The sequence below is a fragment of the Portunus trituberculatus genome, chromosome 17, assembly GCF_017591435.1.
Source record: "Portunus trituberculatus isolate SZX2019 chromosome 17, ASM1759143v1, whole genome shotgun sequence".
Classification (NCBI taxonomy): domain Eukaryota; kingdom Metazoa; phylum Arthropoda; class Malacostraca; order Decapoda; family Portunidae; genus Portunus; species Portunus trituberculatus.
In genome coordinates this window covers 29,465,025-29,487,524 of record NC_059271.1, presented here as the reverse complement: position 1 = coordinate 29,487,524, position 22,500 = coordinate 29,465,025, and the positions used below count along the sequence as shown (strand labels likewise).

At 35.2% G+C, this 22,500-nt stretch overlaps 2 protein-coding genes across 4 annotated transcripts in view; one reads left to right on the top strand and one right to left on the bottom strand.

The window, feature by feature from the left end:
- LOC123504707 (sodium-coupled monocarboxylate transporter 1-like) overlaps window positions 1-1,758 on the bottom strand; it is a 34,985-nt gene extending 33,227 nt beyond the window's left edge. Inside the window, exon 1 of the mRNA XM_045255449.1 lies at window positions 1,371-1,758. Within this exon, the coding sequence (XP_045111384.1) occupies window positions 1,371-1,614 (244 nt within the window). The 5' untranslated portion in view covers window positions 1,615-1,758. The remainder of the gene's footprint in view (window positions 1-1,370) is intronic.
- Window positions 1,759-4,215: 2,457 nt separating this feature from the next.
- LOC123505049 (3'-5' exoribonuclease 1-like) lies at window positions 4,216-16,843 on the top strand. Of its 3 annotated transcripts, XM_045256076.1 has the most exons (10): window positions 4,340-4,644; window positions 5,040-5,136; window positions 6,269-6,423; window positions 6,574-6,688; window positions 9,602-9,806; window positions 11,587-11,725; window positions 12,048-12,200; window positions 13,351-13,434; window positions 13,910-14,085; window positions 16,407-16,843. In XM_045256076.1, exons 3-10 carry the CDS (start codon window positions 6,286-6,288, stop codon window positions 16,642-16,644), a joined length of 1,248 nt encoding a protein of 415 aa, XP_045112011.1. In that variant the 5' UTR covers window positions 4,340-4,644; window positions 5,040-5,136; window positions 6,269-6,285; the 3' UTR covers window positions 16,645-16,843. The 3 variants fall into 3 exon arrangements, with proteins under 3 accessions (XP_045112010.1, XP_045112011.1, XP_045112012.1); XM_045256075.1 differs by lacking the exon at window positions 5,040-5,136 and having other exon boundaries at window positions 4,216-4,644; XM_045256077.1 differs by lacking the exon at window positions 5,040-5,136 and having other exon boundaries at window positions 6,272-6,423.
- Window positions 16,844-22,500: the final 5,657 nt, after the last annotated feature.

Here is a 22,500-nt window from a genome sequence, read left to right as displayed (position 1 = left end):
CTCACGCTTTGAAAAATTATAGTGCCTTGTCTTTATATCCAGCTTTTCCTCCAGAAGGGAATCCATACATCTTAGGAAATCATGACTTCTCACCACCCTCCACAAACGCTGCTGGTGTGTTTTTTTTTTTTTTTTTTTTTGTGCACCAGTAATAATTGTCCTGGAGGTTTAAGTAAGAGAGAGAGAGAGAGAGAGAGAGAGAGAGATGTGGAATTGATTATCAGGTCTATTGGGTCTATTTAGGTGGTCAGTCAATCCACCGGGCAATTGTTTGACTGGTAAGTGTGTGTGTGTGTGTGTGTGTGTGTGTGTATGTGTTTCCACGTCTCCACCTGTCTTTATTTATAGGGTTTGGGCATCGGAATATGTGAATGCAGCTGCCTGGCCTTGCCGGAGTCTGCTGTGTCTACGCAGCAAACCTGTGTTCTGAGGATCTCGAGTTGAGAGTGCGTACGTGCGTGTGTCTTAATTGTTTGGAGAGAGAGAGAGAGAGAGAGAGAGAGAGAGAGAGAGAGAGAGAGAAAATGTGAGTGTTAACTAAAATTTCAAGTGATTAAGAAGCAAATAGTCAGTAACATTACCTTTTCTATCTTCACGTCTTTCTGCCTCCCCGTCTGTATATCCGTTCATCTGACTCGTCTCTCTCTCTCTCTCTCTCTCTCTCTCTCTCTCTCTCTCTCTCTCTCTCTCTCTCTCTCTCTCTCTCTCTCTCTCTCTCTCTTTATTTACACAAATAAATACACAGCTAAAGAGCATGTTATAAAATATTTATATATAATATAGCACTTTACAGGCTAAAGGGAACATTTTTAGTGTTTCCTATCTAAAAGTCTAACTCTAAATAATACTGGCAATTGTTACTTTGTGGTGCTTATGGTAACTCTCTCTCTCTCTCTCTCTCTCTCTCTCTCTCTCTCTCTCTCTCTCTCCCAGAAATTAACTCATAGATCCAAGGGAATGATAATCTCTCATATTTTTGCACCTATGCCTGATGTCAGAGAGAGAGAGATAGAGAGAGAGAGAGAGAGAGAGAGAGAGAGAGAGAGAGAGAGAGAGAGAGAGAGAGAAAGGGGGGGTGTATATGGAGGATATAGGGAGGCGGGTATGGGAAATGTAGGAACAAGGAGGGAATAGGGTATGGGGATGTTGACATGGAGTGGAAGTGTTGCTCAATTTATTGGTGACGAGTGTTGTCTTTTATAATTCTTTGAGTTGACTTATGGCGCTTTAGTTAAAAACAAGGATAGAAAAGCTGCTTCATCAAGTAGGGAGCAGACTGTACATATTACATTAAAGTTTCCTAACCTAAATATATATCCATAATACTAAACATAAATTATCCGTGTCTAAATACAATCATTGTTACTAACCCAGCATCGAAATAGCAGAGATGACTCCTCCGAGGAGCGAGAGGGCCACTGGGATGACTGGCATGGACCCTTTTCCTACCAAGAAATCATGAGTGGATTCCCGCCCTCGGCTCTTGATGGCACTGTACACTCCTATTCCAATGGACGTCACCAGCATGAGGCTGAAGAGACAATAGTCAATAATGGTAAATCTAGCTTCCTCCAAAGCCCCAAAGGCCACTGACGCTTCAGTAGTATCCGTCATTATGATCCTTCCTTCAAGTTCCTCGTGCTGGCGAATGAAACAAAGAAAAGATAACTGGTGAAGTGTTGGATACTGACAGTGAGTAGCACGGCCTCGCTGTAAGCGAGAGGAACAATAGCGAAAGGAGCTACAACACCTATTGAAGCTGATGCAGTAAGGGCGAACGCTTAAGTAACGAGTGTGTCGTATGAGAGACCACCAGCAGCTGGATATGCAAGATGCCAGATACCAAAAAGGTGTTCATTTACTCTTGGGTATTCTTTAGTTTTTCTATCTTGGCTGGATAATTTTCCGTCTTCTGCAGCGTTGCATCTAGATTTTGGAAAATTTATTGCAAAATGCAATAATTTAAGCCATATCTTGCCACTGATTTTTAATTCTTCTAACACAGGTCGAGTAAAAACTGCATTTGTATATCAGCATCATAATTGGCTGCATGATTGTAGTAAATGAAATGTTCAGTTATGATAAAGATGTCAATATGATGACCACCAATTGCAATAACAGCAGCAACAACAACAGCAGTATTCATAGTATTGGTAGTGCTAGTAGTAGTAGTAGTAATAGTAGTAGTACAAGAAGCAGCAGCAGGAACAGCAACAGCAGCAATAGTAGTAGTAGTAGTAGTAGTACTAGTAGTAGTAGTAGTAGTAGTAGTAGTAGTAGTAGTAGTAGTAGTATTAGGAAGAGGAGGAGGAGGAGGAGGAGGCGGAGGAGGAGGAGGAGGGGGAGGGGGAGGAGGAGGAGGAGGATAAAAATAAAGAGCAACAGGAGATGGGAATGCAGTACGTATATGACTATGCATAATTCCTTTTCCTTTTCATCTTATAGAGCTAATTCTTCTCTCTCTCTCTCTCTCTCTCTCTCTCTCTCTCTCTCTCTCTCTCTCTCTCTCTCTCTCTCTCTCTCTCTCTCTCTCTACATTACATGAACAATTGGGTTCTGGGACAGTTTTATAACTGGGACGATATTTCACGATTGACTGTGATAAAATCGTCTTTGGGACGGTTTTCTCGGCAGCACCGATCTATTTCATTTTTTGCTATTATTTTTTTCACGGTGTGTGAAAATACTGCTAATTAAGGTGGCGGATCGATTGCGTCAGCGTCACAACACGCGACAAATAAAAACATTTTTTGTATTAGCTATAGCAGGGGTTCTCAACCTTTTTAATCTTATGTACCCCTCGAAGTCCTTCAGTATTGATCACGTACCCCTTTCCCACAATGCAGCGTCAGGAAGGGTAATAATAAATGCATGGTTTATTGACTTAGTTTATTAAGTTTAATTTGTGTTATATATGTTTTTAATTAATATTAGTATGTTTCTATGAGGTAGTGTCGATAGGAACTGGTACCTCACAGGGAGACACTATATGTGACTTACATTCAATACATTTACCAAATAGGAGCTATATCAGACAATTTTCGATCATTATGGCAGTGAACTAGTGTTGCTTCCAGCTAGTTGCTACTTGTAACTAGTGATAGTGATAAATAAGTCACTGTGTGTGTGAATAACATATAAAATGATAAATCGGAACAAATATTATAGGTTTGCAAAGTTGTGTGGCAACTGTAATCCAAGAGAGCTTCCTCTCAAGTGATATAACTCCAAGAGTTTCCTTGTTAACGTTGTGAACGTGTCCCGGTCCTAGTGAAGGACACATCCAGCCTAGCACATGTAGGCCAAATTTGCAGTTATTCAAAGCTGAAGTATTTTGAGAAACCTGCCACGTACCTCAAAAATTCCTCTCAAGTACCCCTGGGGGTACGCGTATCCCAGGTTGAGAACCCTTGAGCTATAGTATCATGATTAATTGTATTATTGAAGTAAATGAATATTCAGTGGTGATAAGGTGGCAATATGATAACCACATTGCAAATGCTGAAACAGCAGTAGCAGCAGCAGCTACAGTAGTAGTAGTAGTAAAAGTAGTAGTAGTAGTAGTAGTAGTAGTAGTAGTAGTAGTAGTAGTAGTAGAAGTTGTTGTTGTTGTTATTGTTGTTGTTGTTGTTGTTAGAGGAGGAGGAAAATAAGAGCAAGCTAGAGGAGGTGCATGGGAACAGAATATGATTAAATATAATTCCTTTCCATTTTCATTTGATAGAGCTAATTCACCCCCCTCTCTCTCTCTCTCTCTCTCTCTCTCTCTCTCTCTCTCTCTCTCTCTCTCTGAAAAAAAAAAAATATCACACAATGCCTCTTGTTTGATAACTACTTTTGTTCAATGATTATGGATGGCTTCAGCATTCACATGTGCCCTCGTAGCAGCAACATCTAACATTCATTTATTTTGCCATGTATATGTTGCTGTTTATATATCTTTGTGAAGTCTGACGCACACCGTGGGGAATACATTGATAAAACAAGCTCTCTCTCTCTCTCTCTCTCTCTCTCTCTCTCAGCCTTTCGTGCAATAGAAATTGTCCCTGGGACGATTTTTATCCGGCTGCGTCCATTTCTTTCTTTGAATTGGATTACTTATTTATTTATGTATGCATTTATTTTTCAATCATTTTTTTACGGCGTGATGTGAAAATACTGACAAGTTGGCCTTTGCGCATGCGCATCTTTGCTTCAACACTCAGCACCTAAACAAACGACTTCTGTCGATATTCTTTAGCTCCAAGTTGTCTTTTTTTTTCTCATATTCACACTGAATCTTTACTTCCGTGGCGCAGTAATATTAACATGTAAAGTAAGAATAGTCTCATTCGTTCGTGGCTAGTTTGAGAGCTGAGAATGGCAAGTCGGTGACCGTCCCCCGTAGCAAGACTAGCCAGGCTGGTTATTTCTGTTTAATGTGTTGTTGCAACATTGCTTTGATGCAACATCTTGGAAATAAAACTACAACGTTATGAAGAGCATGTCCGATTAGTCATGTTAAATGTGTGCAATGTACTTGTATGAACTGTGTAACTTTGTCAGAAATGCTGCCAAAGTTGTGAAGAGAACCACATCTATTAACTTGGAAGCTTCACGCAAGCGGCAAACAATACTTTTGAATTTTCGTTATCTCAGGAGCAGGTAGAAAGAAGTTTGTTTTTATTTCTCTTAAATGAGTGACAGGCTTATTCATGGTGGCCACAATACCCAAACAAGTGCAAGGGTTCACTGTAGATAAAGTGTCAATGGTAAAAATGTGGCAATGTTTTAATATACACGTCCTGCCCGCTCTCCTTGATTCCTGGCTACCCCTTCGCAGCTCCTCCACCCAGCTGATTTTATGTCATATGTATGAAACCACACTATTGGTCAACAAGAGAAAGAAGATAATATATGGAGGGAATGGGAACAACACACACACACACACACACACACACACACACACACACACATTACTTCTATTTATATCTCATGTTTTAATCCCATATCCTCCATTTGTTATCTCTTTTCTTTCTGTTTCCTTTATTCACCAATAGCGTGGCTTCTTACATGTGACGTCAAATCAGCTGAATGAAAGAACTTAGGAAGGGGAGCCGGGAAACCAGGAGAGTGGGAAGGACGTGCATTTCAGAGGTAGGTGTCAGGGGACGGGATGTCTATACTATGATAGTGCCCATATTAAGACAGTGTCTAAATTTATAGTTACACCAACAGCTCATTTCCATATGAAATTAATTTTTTCTTGTAGATTTTGACCCATTTTGAATGAATCTGCATTTCATTTCTGTTGCAAATTTTTTTTTCTTTTTTTTTCTTATTCCTCCCCCACTTCTGCCACTGCTGCTCACCATGGGCTATGCCACCCTATTTTAACTTAACTATTTAACCAACTTCTTTTAACTAATCCAACCCTAAGTTTAACTTAACTTAATTTAACCTAAACTAAACAAACCTAACCTAACCTAGTTGAGGCGACACGCACCACTGATACATCATCCTCAGAAGAAAGTTAACTTTAACACATTTAAACAGATCTAATCAAAGCAAAGTAGCCTAACCTGACTAGCAACACTAATAAATTAATATGAAGTTATTGCCTCTGTTAATACAAAGGATATAATAGAGGCAACACCCTACCCAAGGAGACATCTTCTATAGACTTATTAGTCATTCAAATAGAGTCACTTCTCTCCACAAACTGCTGATTGGCTAGATTTATTCTGTGTTATTTTTACTGGTCAATGGCTGCTTGCTCAAACAAAAGAACCAATCACTGTCATTCATTTCATGCATGCGCAAATAATGTGACAATACGCACATGTGGACGAACACGCGTAATGGCGTTCCTCATTGCCCAACAGTCCATTTCATGGGCGGGTGTTGCTCACTCTCCACAAAAAGTGGTAAATTAAAACAAATTTTCATCAACATTACCTATAAACAATTTGTGACGGGTATATATGGGGTGCAAATTACTTTGAATGATAAGCTCTATAAGATGAGAAGGGTAACAAAAGCCATGTTGCTGTTAGTGTAGGTTTATAATAATACCATGTCATGTATGTCACACTTTGGCTGCTATTTTTTGTTTTCTTTATCCAATTCTGTACTTTATTAATAATTTGTTCACAGTTAACATAAACCTAATCTGATAGGCTGCTTATAGAATTATTATTTTTACCTGAAAAATAACTGAATGTCAAGTTGATAAATTCATGTAAAAACAACATTTTAACGCCTTATTACTGGTTTATTGTTTTCCCAGTAGTAAAGTTTAGTGAGATGGAAGAAGCAAGAAAAACATCTTGCCAACTCTCAGAAGTTGATGTGCTTAACTTGGGAAGTGGCGAGGCACAGCATGAAAACACAAACCAGTCAGAGACTAAGCTTGCATCAACAGTTGATGAAGAAGGAAATGAGGTATGAAAGCACTTTTAACAATTATCTCTCATTATTTAAAATTGATACACTGGAAGTAATGTATTATGTACTGTATTGAGTGGAGCTTAGAAATACAATAAATATACTGCATATATTCATGTATTTAGCTATAGGAGTCAATATTTTCAGGATTCTGCACCTGATGCTGAAGAACTTTCAACTTCAAAATACTCCCACCCAGTTTACCGAGAATTGTCCATCCTGAATGGAAAAATAAACAAGTTGAATGTTGCACAGTTGAAGAGTAAGTTCTATATGCCTTTCTTTGTAATTCTGTTGATATATATATATATATATATATATATATATATATATATATATATATATATATATATATATATATATATATATATATACACACACATGTTTACCACATTACTCCAGTTCACTTTGACTTGTAATACTCTTTCCAATAACAGTATCCATTTTGATGCTGTGTGAAATATTTGTGTATTCTTGTCTCATAATATTTCACTCCAGTTAAGATTTTCAAAACCTTTTCTTGGAATATCAAGTGAAAAACTTCTGTTTTGCCAGTTTTCTTCAGTCCCCATAGAAAACTTAATCATGAACATGTATCAGATATATATGGAATATAATATATTCAGTTTTTTTCTCTATTACTTAGAAATATTATTCTCATTTCACTGATATTACAATCCCTTTCCTATGTGTTATTGATACATATCTCTGTTTTGTATGTTGTACTGAGATTTAAGTATTTGGACCAAAGGGCTTAACTTGATAGCTCAACTAGCCCTCAAATGCTAAAGTTTTCCATAGTGACATATGCTAACAAGTTTTTCATTATGCAGTTCATTGACCTGCTTGTGATTAACTCTGTCTTGATTTTTGTTCTTTAATCTTCCCATTAAGTTATGTCATTCAGCACCTGGCTGTTCTAAACATAATGTGAAGGACACATCTGTTTTAATGGTGCATTTTTTTTAACATTGGATATTATAAGCTCTTGAGAAAGACTATGTATAAACATTTTTTCTCTCTCTTATTGAGTTTATTAACTTGAGGTCTATATCAGGAAAAAATATAGAAAATTGGGCGACTTATATTATTTCATACGTTCCGTTCTCATTTGAGTTTTTTAACTTACTATAAAGATGACAATTTATGTGATATGCATATAAATAATGTATACTGTATATATATATATATATATATATATATATATATATATATATATATATATATATATATATATATATATATATATATATATATATACTGTATATACAGTCAACTCTCAGTTAATGCAAGGGTTACGCATTACTCAAATCATGTTTTTCAAATATACCCCTTGAAAACAATGGTAATAGGAGGGTTACGTTCATGGCTACTGGGAAAGTATGCCTATTTTGGGGATTTTATTAGTCAAATCTTAAAAAGAATATTAATACATCACCAGGTCATGGAAACAGTAAAAATACACGTTCTCACCTGCGCATCTTTCTTGTCCTGGAAATTTAACATGATTTGTTGTATGAGCCTATGTGCCAGGAATATCATCCCATATTCATGCATTTATTATTTATGCATTTAACCCCTTCAACACAATGATGCGTATTTTGCATCACTGGGGCTCTCGTGAGACATTCGATGACACATATTGCGTCATGGATGCGTTCTGCTAAGATGGTGTAGTTTCTTTCCTGGATACTGTATGAAATCTCTCAGATTGTAGGTCATATATGATACGATGGCATACTTGACTTTCATCATTATTACAAAGGTGTATGACTCTCTTATATCAGGATAAGTACCGATACACCATGCTGGAAATAATTTTTTTTTTTTTTTTTTTTTTCTATGGTACTAATAGATTAGTTTACCACAAGAATTGACATTTTCTCTCATTTGTCATTTTCAGAAAATGGCCTTGAGAAGGCAGACCATGATTTTTTCTCTAAAATTTGTGTGGGTTTATTTCTTATTGTATATACTTATTATGAAAAAATTCACTTACCATCATTATTATTTCCATAGTCCAGAGAGAGAGAGAGAGAGAAAGAGAGCTGCCTCTGAATCAGGTATCTCCCTACCCCCACCCAGACTGGTTATGGTGCCAGGAGCTGTTTTCTGTTGCCTGGAGTGAAGAGGTTAATGAAATAAGCCATGAGTATAAAGTGGTGGCAGTTGGTAGAAGTGTTTGTTTACCTTCACCTCTGGTGATTGAGCCACACAATCATGGTTCCACCACAGGTAACATGGAAGAATTTGCAAAGAGAACAAGATCTATAACTGGTGCAGAAAGTGATTTTTTAATAGATTTGGTGAGCCAAGAAAAGTGCTTCTAAATAAAAGCACAGATGGCCATATAGGAGGGAATAGCCCCCTCCGTCAACTGTGCAGGCTATGGGTAGAGGACAGTCCACCAGTTATCTACATAAATGGGTACTTATCAAGTGATAAAGACATAAAACTGATCGTAAGCTAAATAGAATTTGATAGAAAACTTGGGAGATGGAGATGCTGCGATGAAGTTGTTGTTCCTCAGACCTGTTCGTTCACTAAGGCTTTGTTATTATCGACTCATTACAGACAAATTTTGTGGATATCACCCCTGGGTTTGGTTCCAGTTGCATTTTTTGTAAAATAGGCCATGTGAACAATAGCTTAATGTATTTGATGGCTTATAAGACGCACCTTTTTCTCTAAAAGATGTCTCAGGAAATGACCTTGCGTCCTATGAGGCCAATGTTCAGTATTGAAACAGTGGTTGGTGGCAACAGAGGCTCAAAAATCAAACCTCAGACATGTTTGCAGATGTAAACAAAGTGATGATAGGTACTACACCACAAAACAACTCTTTCTTTCAAGGTAACAATATATAATAGGTCATACTTACTGGTAACCAAAACAAACACACACTAACTACACACACCCTTCACCTAAGATTAAAAAAAAAAATGCTGACTCTAAAACCAGCCTCAGAGTCCTGTTCTGGAGAAGGGACCATGACATGAGATGTGCACATATACAGTATCTGGCTGACATTTTGCACTTTTAGCAGTCAACACTTACTTGTACATAGCAGTTTCAACTATCCATAGGTGAATATTAGTTATAACATAAAAAAATGACCATTCTATACAAAGTTATAATTTCTCACCTACTATTATATGCTGATTTGATTTTGCAGGCCACCTAAGAGAACTTAATCTTGAGACCTCTGGAAAGAAATCTGTCTTGCAGAAACGCCTGAAATCTCATATTGGTCAACAGAAACTAAAAGAATCAGGAAAGGAAGATGAAACAGCCAGTCATCGCAATCTCTACTATGACTACTACTTGGTGATTGATTTTGAGGCAACCTGTGATGAACACCAGAATCCAGCAACATATAGGTTGTAATATTGATTTTTAATATTATGTATGATATACTAAATTCTCAGTAACAATATTTTTGAAAGAATGTCAAAGATCCTTTGTATTCGGGACAATAGCATGTAGCTAGATTTTAGTGAGTAACATTTCTTATCAAAGCTTGTTTAAAGTAGATTACACTTAGTAAAAGAGGAGATTTTAAAAACTTGAGCATGACAAAGTCATGTTAGCAAGCAGTGTAGTGCTTCAAGGTCATCATTTCTTTTAATGTCATTGATGAATATTCAGTGGATCTTGAGTTACAAGTTTAATTAATTTTTGACAGTGCTTGCATCTCAGTTTGCTCAAATCTCAGATCAGATTTCATTATTGAGATGAACTTAAATCCTATTCATCTGTACTATCCTAAAAAAAAAATAATAATAATAATAAATGAATAAATAAATATAAAGTAAATGAAATGATAAGAATGATAATAAATGGGTAAAAATAAATAAATGAATAAATAAAATAAAAAGATTAATGTCTTTTTAGGTAAGAAGGTATTTATAAGTAGCAGATATTGTATAAAAAACATGATAAAATATAACAAAAAAGAATGTAAATAAATAGACTTTTTTATAGAATATATTCACATCAGAGATCAGATAGCTTTGGTTAAGAGAAGATGTTATGTGAGAGGGAGAGTGGAGGAAGTAGGCAGAGGAGATGGGAAGAGTATTTTGTTTCGTACCTTTCAATCCCTTTAGTTTGCCATAAACTCGTTCTTAATTGCTGAACTTAATCTTTTGTTACACTCTTAATGACCCTGTTGCTGAACTTAATTGCTACAATGATTTTTATTATTTCTAATTAACTTCAGCTTAGCTTAATTATTTTCACTGCGTTAATAGTTTTTGCCACGCTTTTCTCTTTTTCGTCTGTAGGGCATTTTACAAAATAACTGTCCAAGGAGGTTTTTCATCCTCCTCTTCAGAATGCTTTGTAGGTGAGTTAGGCATGTGTCATTACACAGTGCCATTTGCTTAGGACCCATAGTCAGACAAAAGAAATTTGGCTAAATAGCTGCACAAAATGCACAAGACACTAGCTCAACACGAGAGATGGTTTCACAGCAAAAAAAAAAAAAAATAAATAAATAAATAAAATAAATAAATAAATTTTAAGAATAAATAAAATAGATAGATAAAAGACAAACACAAAGTGTCTGACTTGTGATGCTGGGTATTTGTTATGCTAACTAGTGGCGGTTTACCTGGAGCTAGTTTGCAACTCAAATTTTAGCCATCAAGTCAAAGCAAAAAATCAACTGAGCAACAACTCATATCTCAGATCACTTCTAAGTCAGGGTGCTCACAACTCAAGATTCCACTGAACATTCTGCTTGTGACATGTAGTATAAAGAAGTGGTATCAGATTAGGATATCAGTTTTCAAAGTGATGAATGAAAATTCATATAAAAAGTCATATATACCAAACTCTTGTATAATTTGGAGGTCTATTTGATGCAAATTGTGGTAATATACATAGGTATGTTTAGCGGGGATATAAGATAAGTGTTGTTATTGATTATAGTCAGAATCATTATACATTGATATTTATTGTAAATATTAATATGATGAGATGTATTTGTGTTACAAAAATTAGAGATGGTCAAGCAAATGATAATTTTTAGATGGTATTGAATATTGTACATAGGTAGTTGTGAAGTTTTAGAACAAGTTGATTGCATCCGTATCTTGTAGTTATTCTACTCTATTTATCCATTTTTGTGAATCTTTTCCGTCCTTAATTTTGCAGACATGAGATTATAGAATTTCCTGCCCAGCTCGTATCTACAAAGAGAGGCCAGATTATTAACCACTTCCACTCATTTGTTAGACCAGTTATCAACCCACGTCTAACAGAGTTTTGCACCAACCTCACTGGAATCACTCAGGTGTGGACTTTGTTTTCATGATGGTACTGCTACTTTCAGGACTTCATAATTGATAAATATTTTGATAATGCTTATCTTGATTATATTTAGGCTTTAGTTAAGATAAATATTATTCAGCCTATAAAATAAAAAAAACTGAGTTAAAGATTTCATTACATGCCCAAGGTCTCAAACATTGCAGTTCTTCCTTGTGACCCAGTTGTCCTAACAATTTCATACCATTATCTGTTTTTTTTTTTTTTTTTTTTTTTTTTTTTTTTTATTGTTTTCAACTTTGAAAGAAGAGACAGTTAAATCAAGACTTTTCCTTCCCTCCTAATAGGATAAGGTGAATTTTGCACCCACCTTCCCAGAAGTCCTCAAGCAGTTCGAAGCATGGCTAGAAGAACGGGGACTGACTTCCTCAGAGACCAGAATGACAGTACTCACTGATGGTTCATGGGACATGGGCAGGTTCCTTTATCAGCAGTGCAGTGTGAGACCAACAGTGATTTTGAATTCTCTCTCTCTCTCTCTCTCTCTCTCTCTCTCTCTCTCTCTCTCTCTCTCTCTCTCTCTCTCTCTCTCTCTCTCTCTCTCTCTCTCTCTCTCTCTCTCTCTCTCTCTCTCTCTCTCTCTCTCTCTCTCTCTCTTTTAGAAGTTATATGGGGTAGATGAGAACAGAATTCTTCAACACTAGTGTAATTTATATGCAATTGTTTTAAGAGGCAGTACAACAGCTAGTGTAGTGGTAAGGATTAAAATTTGATTGAGAAAGCTAAAGTATTGATGTCTGTTATTTTATGGGACTCATACATACAAAGGATGCACAATGCACATGTATCTTATATTAAGATTCTAATGCTGCATACTAACTGACTTTTGTAAATGATGGAGGATAATGTTTGCATACTAAAGCAGATGACAATAAATATATTAGATGGATGTGTAGCTCATCACTGAAAGAGGATAATGCTTGCATGTTAAAGCAAATGGAGATGATTATATTAAATGTACATGAAGTGTATCACTAAACAATAGACCTGTGATCATAGTTTTCTCTCTCTCTCTCTCTCTCTCTCTCTCTCTCTCTCTCTCTCTCTCTCTCTCTCTCTCTCTCTCTCTCTCTCTCTCTCTCTCTCTCTCTCTCTCTCTCTCTCTCTCTCTCTCTCTCTCTTATGCAAGAGGGAACGCTGTCAAGGGCAACAAGATGTTAGAAAAAAAAGGCCCACTGAAACTGCAGATTCCCTAAAAGGTCAAAAGAGTCATCCAAAAGCAAGGGACAAATGTCTCGGTACCTCTCTCTTAAAAGGTGGTGTTATGAAGAGGTTAGGGGGTTTAATATGGTTTAGGCATGTTAAGAAAAGGACAGAGAGTTAGAGTATGAAAAGTATTGGTAATATGAATGTAAATAAATACATTTTTAAAGGAAGACTCATGAAGACTCAAAATGATATTGTTCAAAAGGATCTCAGATCTAGGCCTGTTGAGGAAGGCTGCTACTGGTTGCACAGTTTGGCAAGTTATAATTATATGAGCAAAACTAACACATGTAAGCATTTGTTAAGTTTTAAAATTATGGAGTTTGTTTCATATTTAATCAAGTGCAGAAATATTTTTCATGTATGTATTTTCTTTAATTTCAGATTTCTGGATTGCCTTATCCAAGCTGGGGAAAACAATGGATTAATATAAGAAAGAGTTTTTGTAACTTCCTTAAGACAAAGAAGGTAAAGCTGCATTATGTGTGTGCGTTTGTGTGGGGGATTCGGTAGGTTGATGGGTGTAGGTAGGTGTAGATTACCTGTGCTTGTGGTTATGTGCTGGACTCATGATTGCCAGCTGTAACCCTCCCAATAAGAGGTTAATTCATGGTGAAATTTGTGGTTAAGAGTTGAGCCTCACCCCTACCACATACCCTATTCCCTTGTACATGAAGGGCAGTAATTGGTATCTGTCAGTAAGAATCCCTAGTGACAAGTGGGGCTTGAACCTTCAGTTACTGAGTGACAGATGAGGATGCTTTATTGTGAAATATGTATCAGTGTGTGTGGATGTGGATGTGTGTAATTTCGGCATGAGTTAAAAATAAAGAAAATATAATTCATGATCTTTCGTTTTAGGTTACGTCTGTACTCCTTTGTTTGAACATATTGAATATATCTGAAATTTGCTGTAGTTTCAAAGAATATTTCTCGTTTTCAGATGTGTCTCAGAGATATGCTAAATCATTTAGGTATGAAGTTCCAAGGTCAACCTCATAGTGGCCTGGATGACTCTAAGAATATTGCTCGGGTGGCCATTCGCTTGCTGAAGGATGGGGCAAACCTGCGAGTCAATGAAAGGATAAACATCAGGAAGGATGGGATCTATAATCCAAGGTAGGCTTCTAACTATAATGCTAACTGTAATGATGTACAAGTGAAGGTATTTATATTTGTGGTGGACTAACATTATTGAAATTATGTCAAAGCAAAGAAGATACTGCATTTTTCAACAATGAAAGTAAATATTTATAACAGGAATCAAGAAGCAGCATTAATAACAAAGCACATCTCAAGTGGCAAAGAAATTCAGTTTTTAATGTGGCTTGATACTGTCATGAAGATGATAAAGTCATAGAAAGATGAAAAACAGTGTTAGAGCTTGCCAGTGAAGGAAGAGTGATAATATTTAAGTCTATAGATAAGATGGACAGAATAATCATAAGAATATGAGACATGTAACTTCCTTCTCTCTGCAGGAAATTCAGTGTTAAGTTGTGAGAGAAAAATAGATAAGTACATTTGAACCTCTTATTGACAGATTGATTGAGAGAGAGGTTGTTTGTTAGCATAAATAGTCTGTTGATGTGAAGTATTTCAGTGGGGTGGGGAGGTTTATAATAATGGAAATACAAGGAAAAACACCACTAAGATCCATAAGTGGTACCTAAGTACAGCTCTTCCCCACTATATAATTAATCTTTAAACAATATTTCACTCCTATGATATTTCTTCTTCATTAATATATTCAATTATAGCAGCATTTATTTTGTTGGTAGTATGTATCTGTGTGTATTTAATTAATTGTATTATTATTATAATAATTATTATTATTATTATTATTATTTATATCATCATTATTTATCATGTATATCTTTTAATTACTATGATTCTCTTCATCATTGTGTATATGGGATCACTTGTAACTTGTAGCATTATAGTCAGTCACTAGCCAGCCTCTGTGCTGATATAGTCTTGCTCCCTACAGGAAGATTCTCTCATTATATGATGCTGTTTTACACAGTGTTGGCAGGTATTCCAACCCCTGAACTATCCTTAGGAACAATATGTGCCCCCCATTACTACTGAGCAAATGATTGTGTTACTGTGATGCTACAGGGGCCAGTGTTTCCAGGCCACATTGGCCACTGAGAAACCAGTGATCTTGGATACAAAGACATGAAGTGTCATATGTGTAAATAATAAATATGATAGTAATAATAATGATAATGATGATGATAATAACAATGATAATAACAACAACAATAAGAAGAAAAAGAAAATTGAATTATACATGTATTGTTACAATGTTCCTTAGCCATGGATGTGACATAGGGCGAGTGGTCCTCAGCCTCAGGGAGACATAATGGACTTGAAACTACAATGCGAGTAATTACATAGATTACTTATATTTATCTTTATTTTATTTCCTAATTCTTGTGTTTATTTTATGTAACATTCATTTATTATTTTAGGTAATAACTATTTATATGCAATACTTCATGGCTTTTATGGCTTTTAGGAAGCACATGTATAAAGGTCTTAGAACACATCCTTATTTTTGCTATTCTATCTTAAATTTGTTATACAATCATTCACTTTATAATGGCATTTTCAGAAATGTGTGACAGGAAGATCCTGCACTGTACACAAGCAGCATGACAACCAATATAAATAGTAAATGTGTTGAAAGTGGAAAGTAATTTGAGGTATCTGAAACATAACAGTTGGTAAATGAGGTGGTAGGTAGTGTCACTGGAAGCAGCAGTGGAAGAGTGAATGAGGGTGGGAGAGAAAGGCAGGGAGAATGTGAGTGGTGGTGGTGGTGGTAAATGCACTCGGTACCCACATGCACTCCCTCTGCCTTGTCTCACAGCGGCGATTGAAGTAGAAGGTTGTTTAGCTCTTATGTACCGGTATGTGTGCATGCGTAGCATGTATGTATATTTTTGTTTGTTTATTTATTTGTTCTTACTGGTCATTTTGGTTAATGGATTATGTAATCAGACCAGGAGATTTTGTCTGTTACATTTGATATCCATTAATGCAGTCTTCGTAGATGAAAGGTTTAACTAATAAGGAAAAACAAGGCGATATACCTGTCTCTTTTTACTATCACTTTCTTTCATCCTCACACCCAAATTTCCCTACCAACATCTTACTATCATCCCACTCTTTAAACATCTTATTTGACCAAACTTGTCTATTTCTCATAATGTATTTAACAGTTTAGAAGATGAAGAACTATGAAAATTGCTTCATTAGAGCCAGCATTCCTGATATCTAAAGACATGGAACCATAGCAAAGGAAACCAATAAGATGCAGCTTTCCTTCAATATACTTTGTTAATTGATTCATCCTTATGTGTATTGTAAGTTTTGTTGTCTGTTTTGGGAACTGTTATAGTTATAGTTATACAATATCCTTTTTTTCCCAGAGAGCGTGTGGTGAACAACATTAATCGGCACAACTTTGAGGGAATCAAGAAGAAGCATCGACTTGTTGGAAATGACAAGAACGACAATTCATCCCCTGATCAAAGCAACTTGGGAAATGTCAGTGATTCAGAATATGATGACTCAAAACATGAGGAAAGTGAACCGCTATGGCCTGACATAGGGAATGTGAAGGAATTTCCTGATCTAGTAAAAACAAATGTGATGAAAGAGACATGAAGCTGTGACATTTATTTACCCAAGTTGTCACCTGTTATGTACTTCATTTGAAGATTAGTGATCAGAACTTTTTGCTACCTGAAGTGAGTGCATTTTACTTTCCTTTTTATTGCTCTTCCCCCTCCCTCCAATCTCTCTCTCTCCCCCCCTCTCTCCCCCCTCTCTCTCTCTCTCTCTCTCTCTCTCTCTCTCTCTCTCTCTCTCTCTCTCTCTCTCTCTCTCTCTCTCTCTCTCTCTCTCTCTCTCTCTCTCTCTCTCTCTCTCTCTCTCTCTCTCTCTCTCTCTCTCTCTCTCTCTCTCTCTCTCTCTCTCTCTCTCTCTCTCTTAGATATTAATAAATCATTTTTAGAACTTGGTGCTCCTACAATCACTTAAGCAAACAGCAAATCAAACAGTTGCTTAAGTTTTGGATAACATTTGCATAAGTATAAATTTACCAATAAATTTCTATCCAGCATACATCACTTGTGATTTTTAATTTTGTTTATTTTAGATAGTATGTACAGTACAATACTGTATATATATATATATATATATATATATATATATATATATATATATATATATATATATATATATATATATATATATATATATATATATATATATATATATATATATATATATATATATATATATATATATATATATATATATATATATATATATATATATATATATATATATATATATATATATATATGAAATTAAATTGAATATGTAGATAATAATAATACTCTTTATAGAATCTTCAAATGATATCCAGAATGAAGCTTTATATGTTGTACTGAAAGAAATACCAAAGTTTAGGTTTGGATTTACAAAGTTTGTGGACTTGCAGTTGTAATAGGTAATTGTTGGAGTTTGTGAAATTGTATTTGTAGAATTTAATTTGGTGTGTATTGTAGTTAGCTCTGGTAATTTCATTTCTGTTTGTATAATTTTTTTGAATAGTGCTTACTTAGTATCTTACTATAGTAAGTAGACTGAATCTTTTTCACTTACTGAAACTTTCAATTTTCTATCCATAATGATTCATTTGATAAGTTTTTTACTATAAGGTTTTTATTGTCCCCAATAAATAGATATTGTATTTCAGCATCATTACCATCCCTGATCATTGATCTTCATATGTGTATGTGTAAATATAGAGCTTTTCATAAGAAATTTATGTTTGGTTTTATTAACAGGAACATTTATAACAGTAGTTGTAGAAGAACCTAAAGATTTCTGATATTCAGAATAATTCAACCTATCTATCAAACATTTTAGTTTATTGTGACTTCCTTCCTAGGAAAAATGAGTTGCCCCAGTTGTGGTACCATAACTCAGCTGGCAAACAATCCACGGGAATATCTACGGGAAAACCAGTTGGCTGATTTCTGGCTAAAATTTGGCAGATATATGGCTTGAATTGGCATGCATCCTGCACTCCCTGCAGCACATATCCTCTATCAAATGCTTTTGTGTGCCTCTCAGCTGGAATGAACAAAGGATCATCGTTGCTATAGTAACGGCATCTAACTGACAACAAGATTGCATACGCTGATCTTCTTGACGATGTTTATCAATGGGCATTGCAGAAGAGATTGGAAATTATCAAAATCCTACCAAAAACCTCTGAAAACACCAATGTTACTTTTTTTATGGTGTTGGCACCAGTGGCTGCCACAAACATTGTTGTTTATGGTAAGTAGCAATTTGTTATAGTGATTTATTTCATTTTCATTTTTTTACCCACATATTTTTTGTGTATAGTTAGGTTAGGTTAGGTTATGTTGCAGGTCTCTACATGTCTCGCCAGGAAAATATAAGCTACATGAGACAGTTGTTGGTTGAGTGAAACTGAAAGTTAACCATGGTTTCTTATATGGACAACATTACTCATGTATACATACATTCAACTCTAGACACAACTTCTAACCTCTTACAAACATTTATTAACAGAGTTCAAACCTTTTGCACCACAAATAGACTTAACATAGTTCCTGACAAATAAACAAATACTTTTCTCACAAATGATGATAATCAACATCAATACATACTATCACTCACAGTAAACAACAATGCAATTCCTCACACGCATTGTGATGCATGCACCTAAAATCCTGGGCATAACATACAATACCTCCATGTCATTCAAACAACACATTTATTTATAGAAATTCATTACTGCACTGCACTGTCTATTGTTATGGACTTATTAAGGTAAGGGAGTGTTGGTAACAGTATCTACTTCCACCACTCACTGCTAGGGTACATCAAGTATGCTTGCTTCGAATTTGCACAGACCTAATTTTGGCCATGAATTAATTTTTCAATACCACCTTCATAAATTCAGACTATTGGAAAATTCAGATTAATGAACTTTTTATGTTTATATATATATATATATATATATATATATATATATATATATATATATATATATATATATATATATATATATATATATATATATATATATATAAAATGGGTGCAAATTCTGTCTTGGCATGGTAGAAATATTCACATTCTGGCAAGTCTGGTGTCCTGACCTGACATCAGGTCAAGGCCACACACGGATCTCCTTGTAGGTGCCTACATACATACATACATGCATGCATACATACATATATACATACATACATAAATACATACATAAACACCTACATGCACACATACATACCAGCATACATACCTATAATTCATGGTATAGCAGAAAAAAAGCAGGAGTGAGTGGATGGGGAAGCCAGGAAAAGTAGCAGCAACGCTGTTGAATCTCTCAGCCTGAGACCCAGGAGCCATTTTAGAGTAAACAGACTATAGTGGTGGGGCACCTGGAGCTAACAGGTAACTCAAATTTTGGCTGGCAAGTTAAAGCAAAAATGTTGACTGATTGATGACTCGTACCTTAAATTACTAGTAAATTGTGGTGCACATAACTCAAGGTTACATATATATGTGTGTTTATATATATATATATATATATATATATATATATATATATATATATATATATATATATATATATATATATATATATATATACTTCTGGTTATTCAAAGAACATTGTGATGATGGGAAGTTGGATAGAGAAAAGTGCAGAGTGGTATCATTGTCATATGAATGGACAAGACAATGAGTTAGATATAAAAGATCTTTGATAAATAGTAAAAGGAGTGGATGGCAATACAGAACACTGAGAAACACAAGTGTTAGTAGACTTAGGTAAAGAATAATGACCATCTGTTACAGATATATCAATAATTAGAGAGGAAATTTAGATAAATCTACAAAGAGAAAGCTGTAGGTGGTTAGTTAAGAAAATAGAGCTTTGTGCTAGACCTTATCGAATGCTTTTATTTATGTCTAAGGCAATAGCAAAAGTTTCACCAAAATCTCTTGAAAGAAGACTAGTATTTAGTAAGAAAGGCCAGAAGATCAAAGAAAGGTTTTGATGTAAGCCATACTAGCAATCCTAAATAAGATTGTGAAGTGACAGTTGTTTAAGAATCTTCCTATTGAGATAGATTGAAAAAGATAAAATTATGAAATCAAAGCAATAGGAAAGTAAAAGGGTTTAGAGTGGTCAACAGGCCCAGCGTAGGTAGGCTAAACTTCCAAAAGGAAGCAAATACTGCTATTGACAGACAGAAGAATATGAGTGAGGCATAGTCAAGGAGATCAAATATGAGGGAACCAATCACATCTGTAAGCATCTCAATGATAGTGTCTGAAAGGGCATAAAAAAACACAATTTTAAAAGAATCTTGATTTGAGTTAAAGAGTGGAGGAGAGAGAGGTAACAGTGCAAACTTTTGATCACTTAGAGAAGAATTTCTAATAAAAGATTGCTCAAAGAGTTTAACTTTAGAGATTGACAAAGATGGAGGAAATGGTTGAAGATTTTTTTGGAGGGAAGTTAAATCTAGAAAGGTTTTGACATTTTCTATTGATGGAGGAATTTTTAAGTAGCTGAAGAATAATCTTGGCATAATTTCAATAAAAGTGTAAAGCACATGAATTTCAGGAGATGGGAGATTTAGATACTATTTGTATTTTATTTTTAGATATGTGTAACATCTTTATATACATTCTCTTCATAATATTTTCCACATACATTTGTCAGAAGTCAATAGTTATTCCTGGGAAAGAGCATTGAAAAAAATAATGAAATAAGTGTCAGTGACTCAGTTACTCATAAGTTTTCCTCAATAAAACTTAGAAACTTTATATTTTATTACAGGATATGGAACCATCATGTTGACAATGAATTTTATCATCTGGTAGAAACTTATGATCAGATCACAGCAGTCTGCAATGCTTGGCAAGTACATTTTTTTTTTTTTTTTAATGGTTAGACAAATATATTATAGTTGACTGTATTGGGTGTTCTGTGGCTTTTCTGTGTGTTTTACTTCTGGAAGAGTTGGTCGTCTATAATATGACATGGAAGAGTGCAAGTTGGTATCATCCATGTAGGAGTAGATATGAAAGGAAGTTTGGTTTAGATCATTGATAAATAATAGGAGTAGTGGGTGACATTACATTTGAAAACATTACTATTAGTAGATTTTGAAGAACAATGATCATCTAATACTGTAGCAATAAAATAATAAAAAGGAGTCTTGAGATGAAATTGCAGAGAGGAGGATTGAAGCTCAGCAGTTAAAACTTTGTGTCAAAATCTATCAAAAGCTTTTGATATCTCTAAAGCAACAGCAAACATTTCATAAAATCAAAAGGTCAGACTATTCTGTCTTGATACCCCCATCAATTTTTTCTTCATTAACTTCTGCAACACTTGTAGCCTTAGATCTGATTTTCAGTCTATAGAACAGCGCCTCTGGTCTACTAAACCTCATCTTCTTTTCACCACTGAAACACAAGTGTCTGAACCAACTGTTAGTAGCTCCTTTTCTGTTATCTTCATTGCAGAGTTGGATGTTACATTTATGTACATGGTGATTTAACTTGTTTTCATGCAACACTCTTGAATCTGAATTTTTCACCATACAGCTACAACTACAGTCACTTAAACTAAATTTTTCTATGCTGTATACCTCTCATCTAATTCCTCCAACTATAAGAAATTTCTTTATTACTTAATTTCAAAAGTGGTGCTCATTCTTGTAGATCTCAATGCTGTGGCTTCTCTCTCCCATCACTAATCCTCATGGTGAACTAGCCTTTAACTTTGCTACCCTGCATGACCTAGAGCAACCGGTGCAACACCCGTAACATATTTCTGCCTATCTTGGAGATGCACGCAATATTCTTGATGCTTCTCAACCTCTAATTCGTCTGCTTATGTTATCACCTGATCTTCTCCATTATGCTCCTCTGATTACAATCTTGTATCTGTGTCTCATCTTATCACTCTAATCCCTCATCAGAACCCCCAAAGCTAGAAGTGCCTCTGGTAATTTACCTCTGCTAGTTGGGGGAATCTGAGGAGGTATTAGGCTGATTTTTCTTTGAATGACTACTGTTTCCATGTCAGAGACCTGTCTCTGTGTACTGAGTGCATAAAAGAGGTGATAATGTCTGGCACTGAGGTGTACATACCTTAATAATTTTTCAACCTCCAAATCTTGGTTTAACATAGCATGTTCTCATGCTATTCAAGATAGAGAGGTGTCCCTTAGAAGGTACTTGAGTCTTCCATGACCTGACTCTCATGTACTACTTTATATTTTTGCCTGGAATCATGCCAAGTCTGTTATCCAACCTGTCAAAACCTTCTTTATTAATAGAGATTGCCAAAATCTTTGAGATCTAATTTTTCTCTAGACTTCTGGCACCAAAAATCATCTCCAATAATTTATTATTATTATTATTAATATTATTATTATTATTATTATTATTATTATT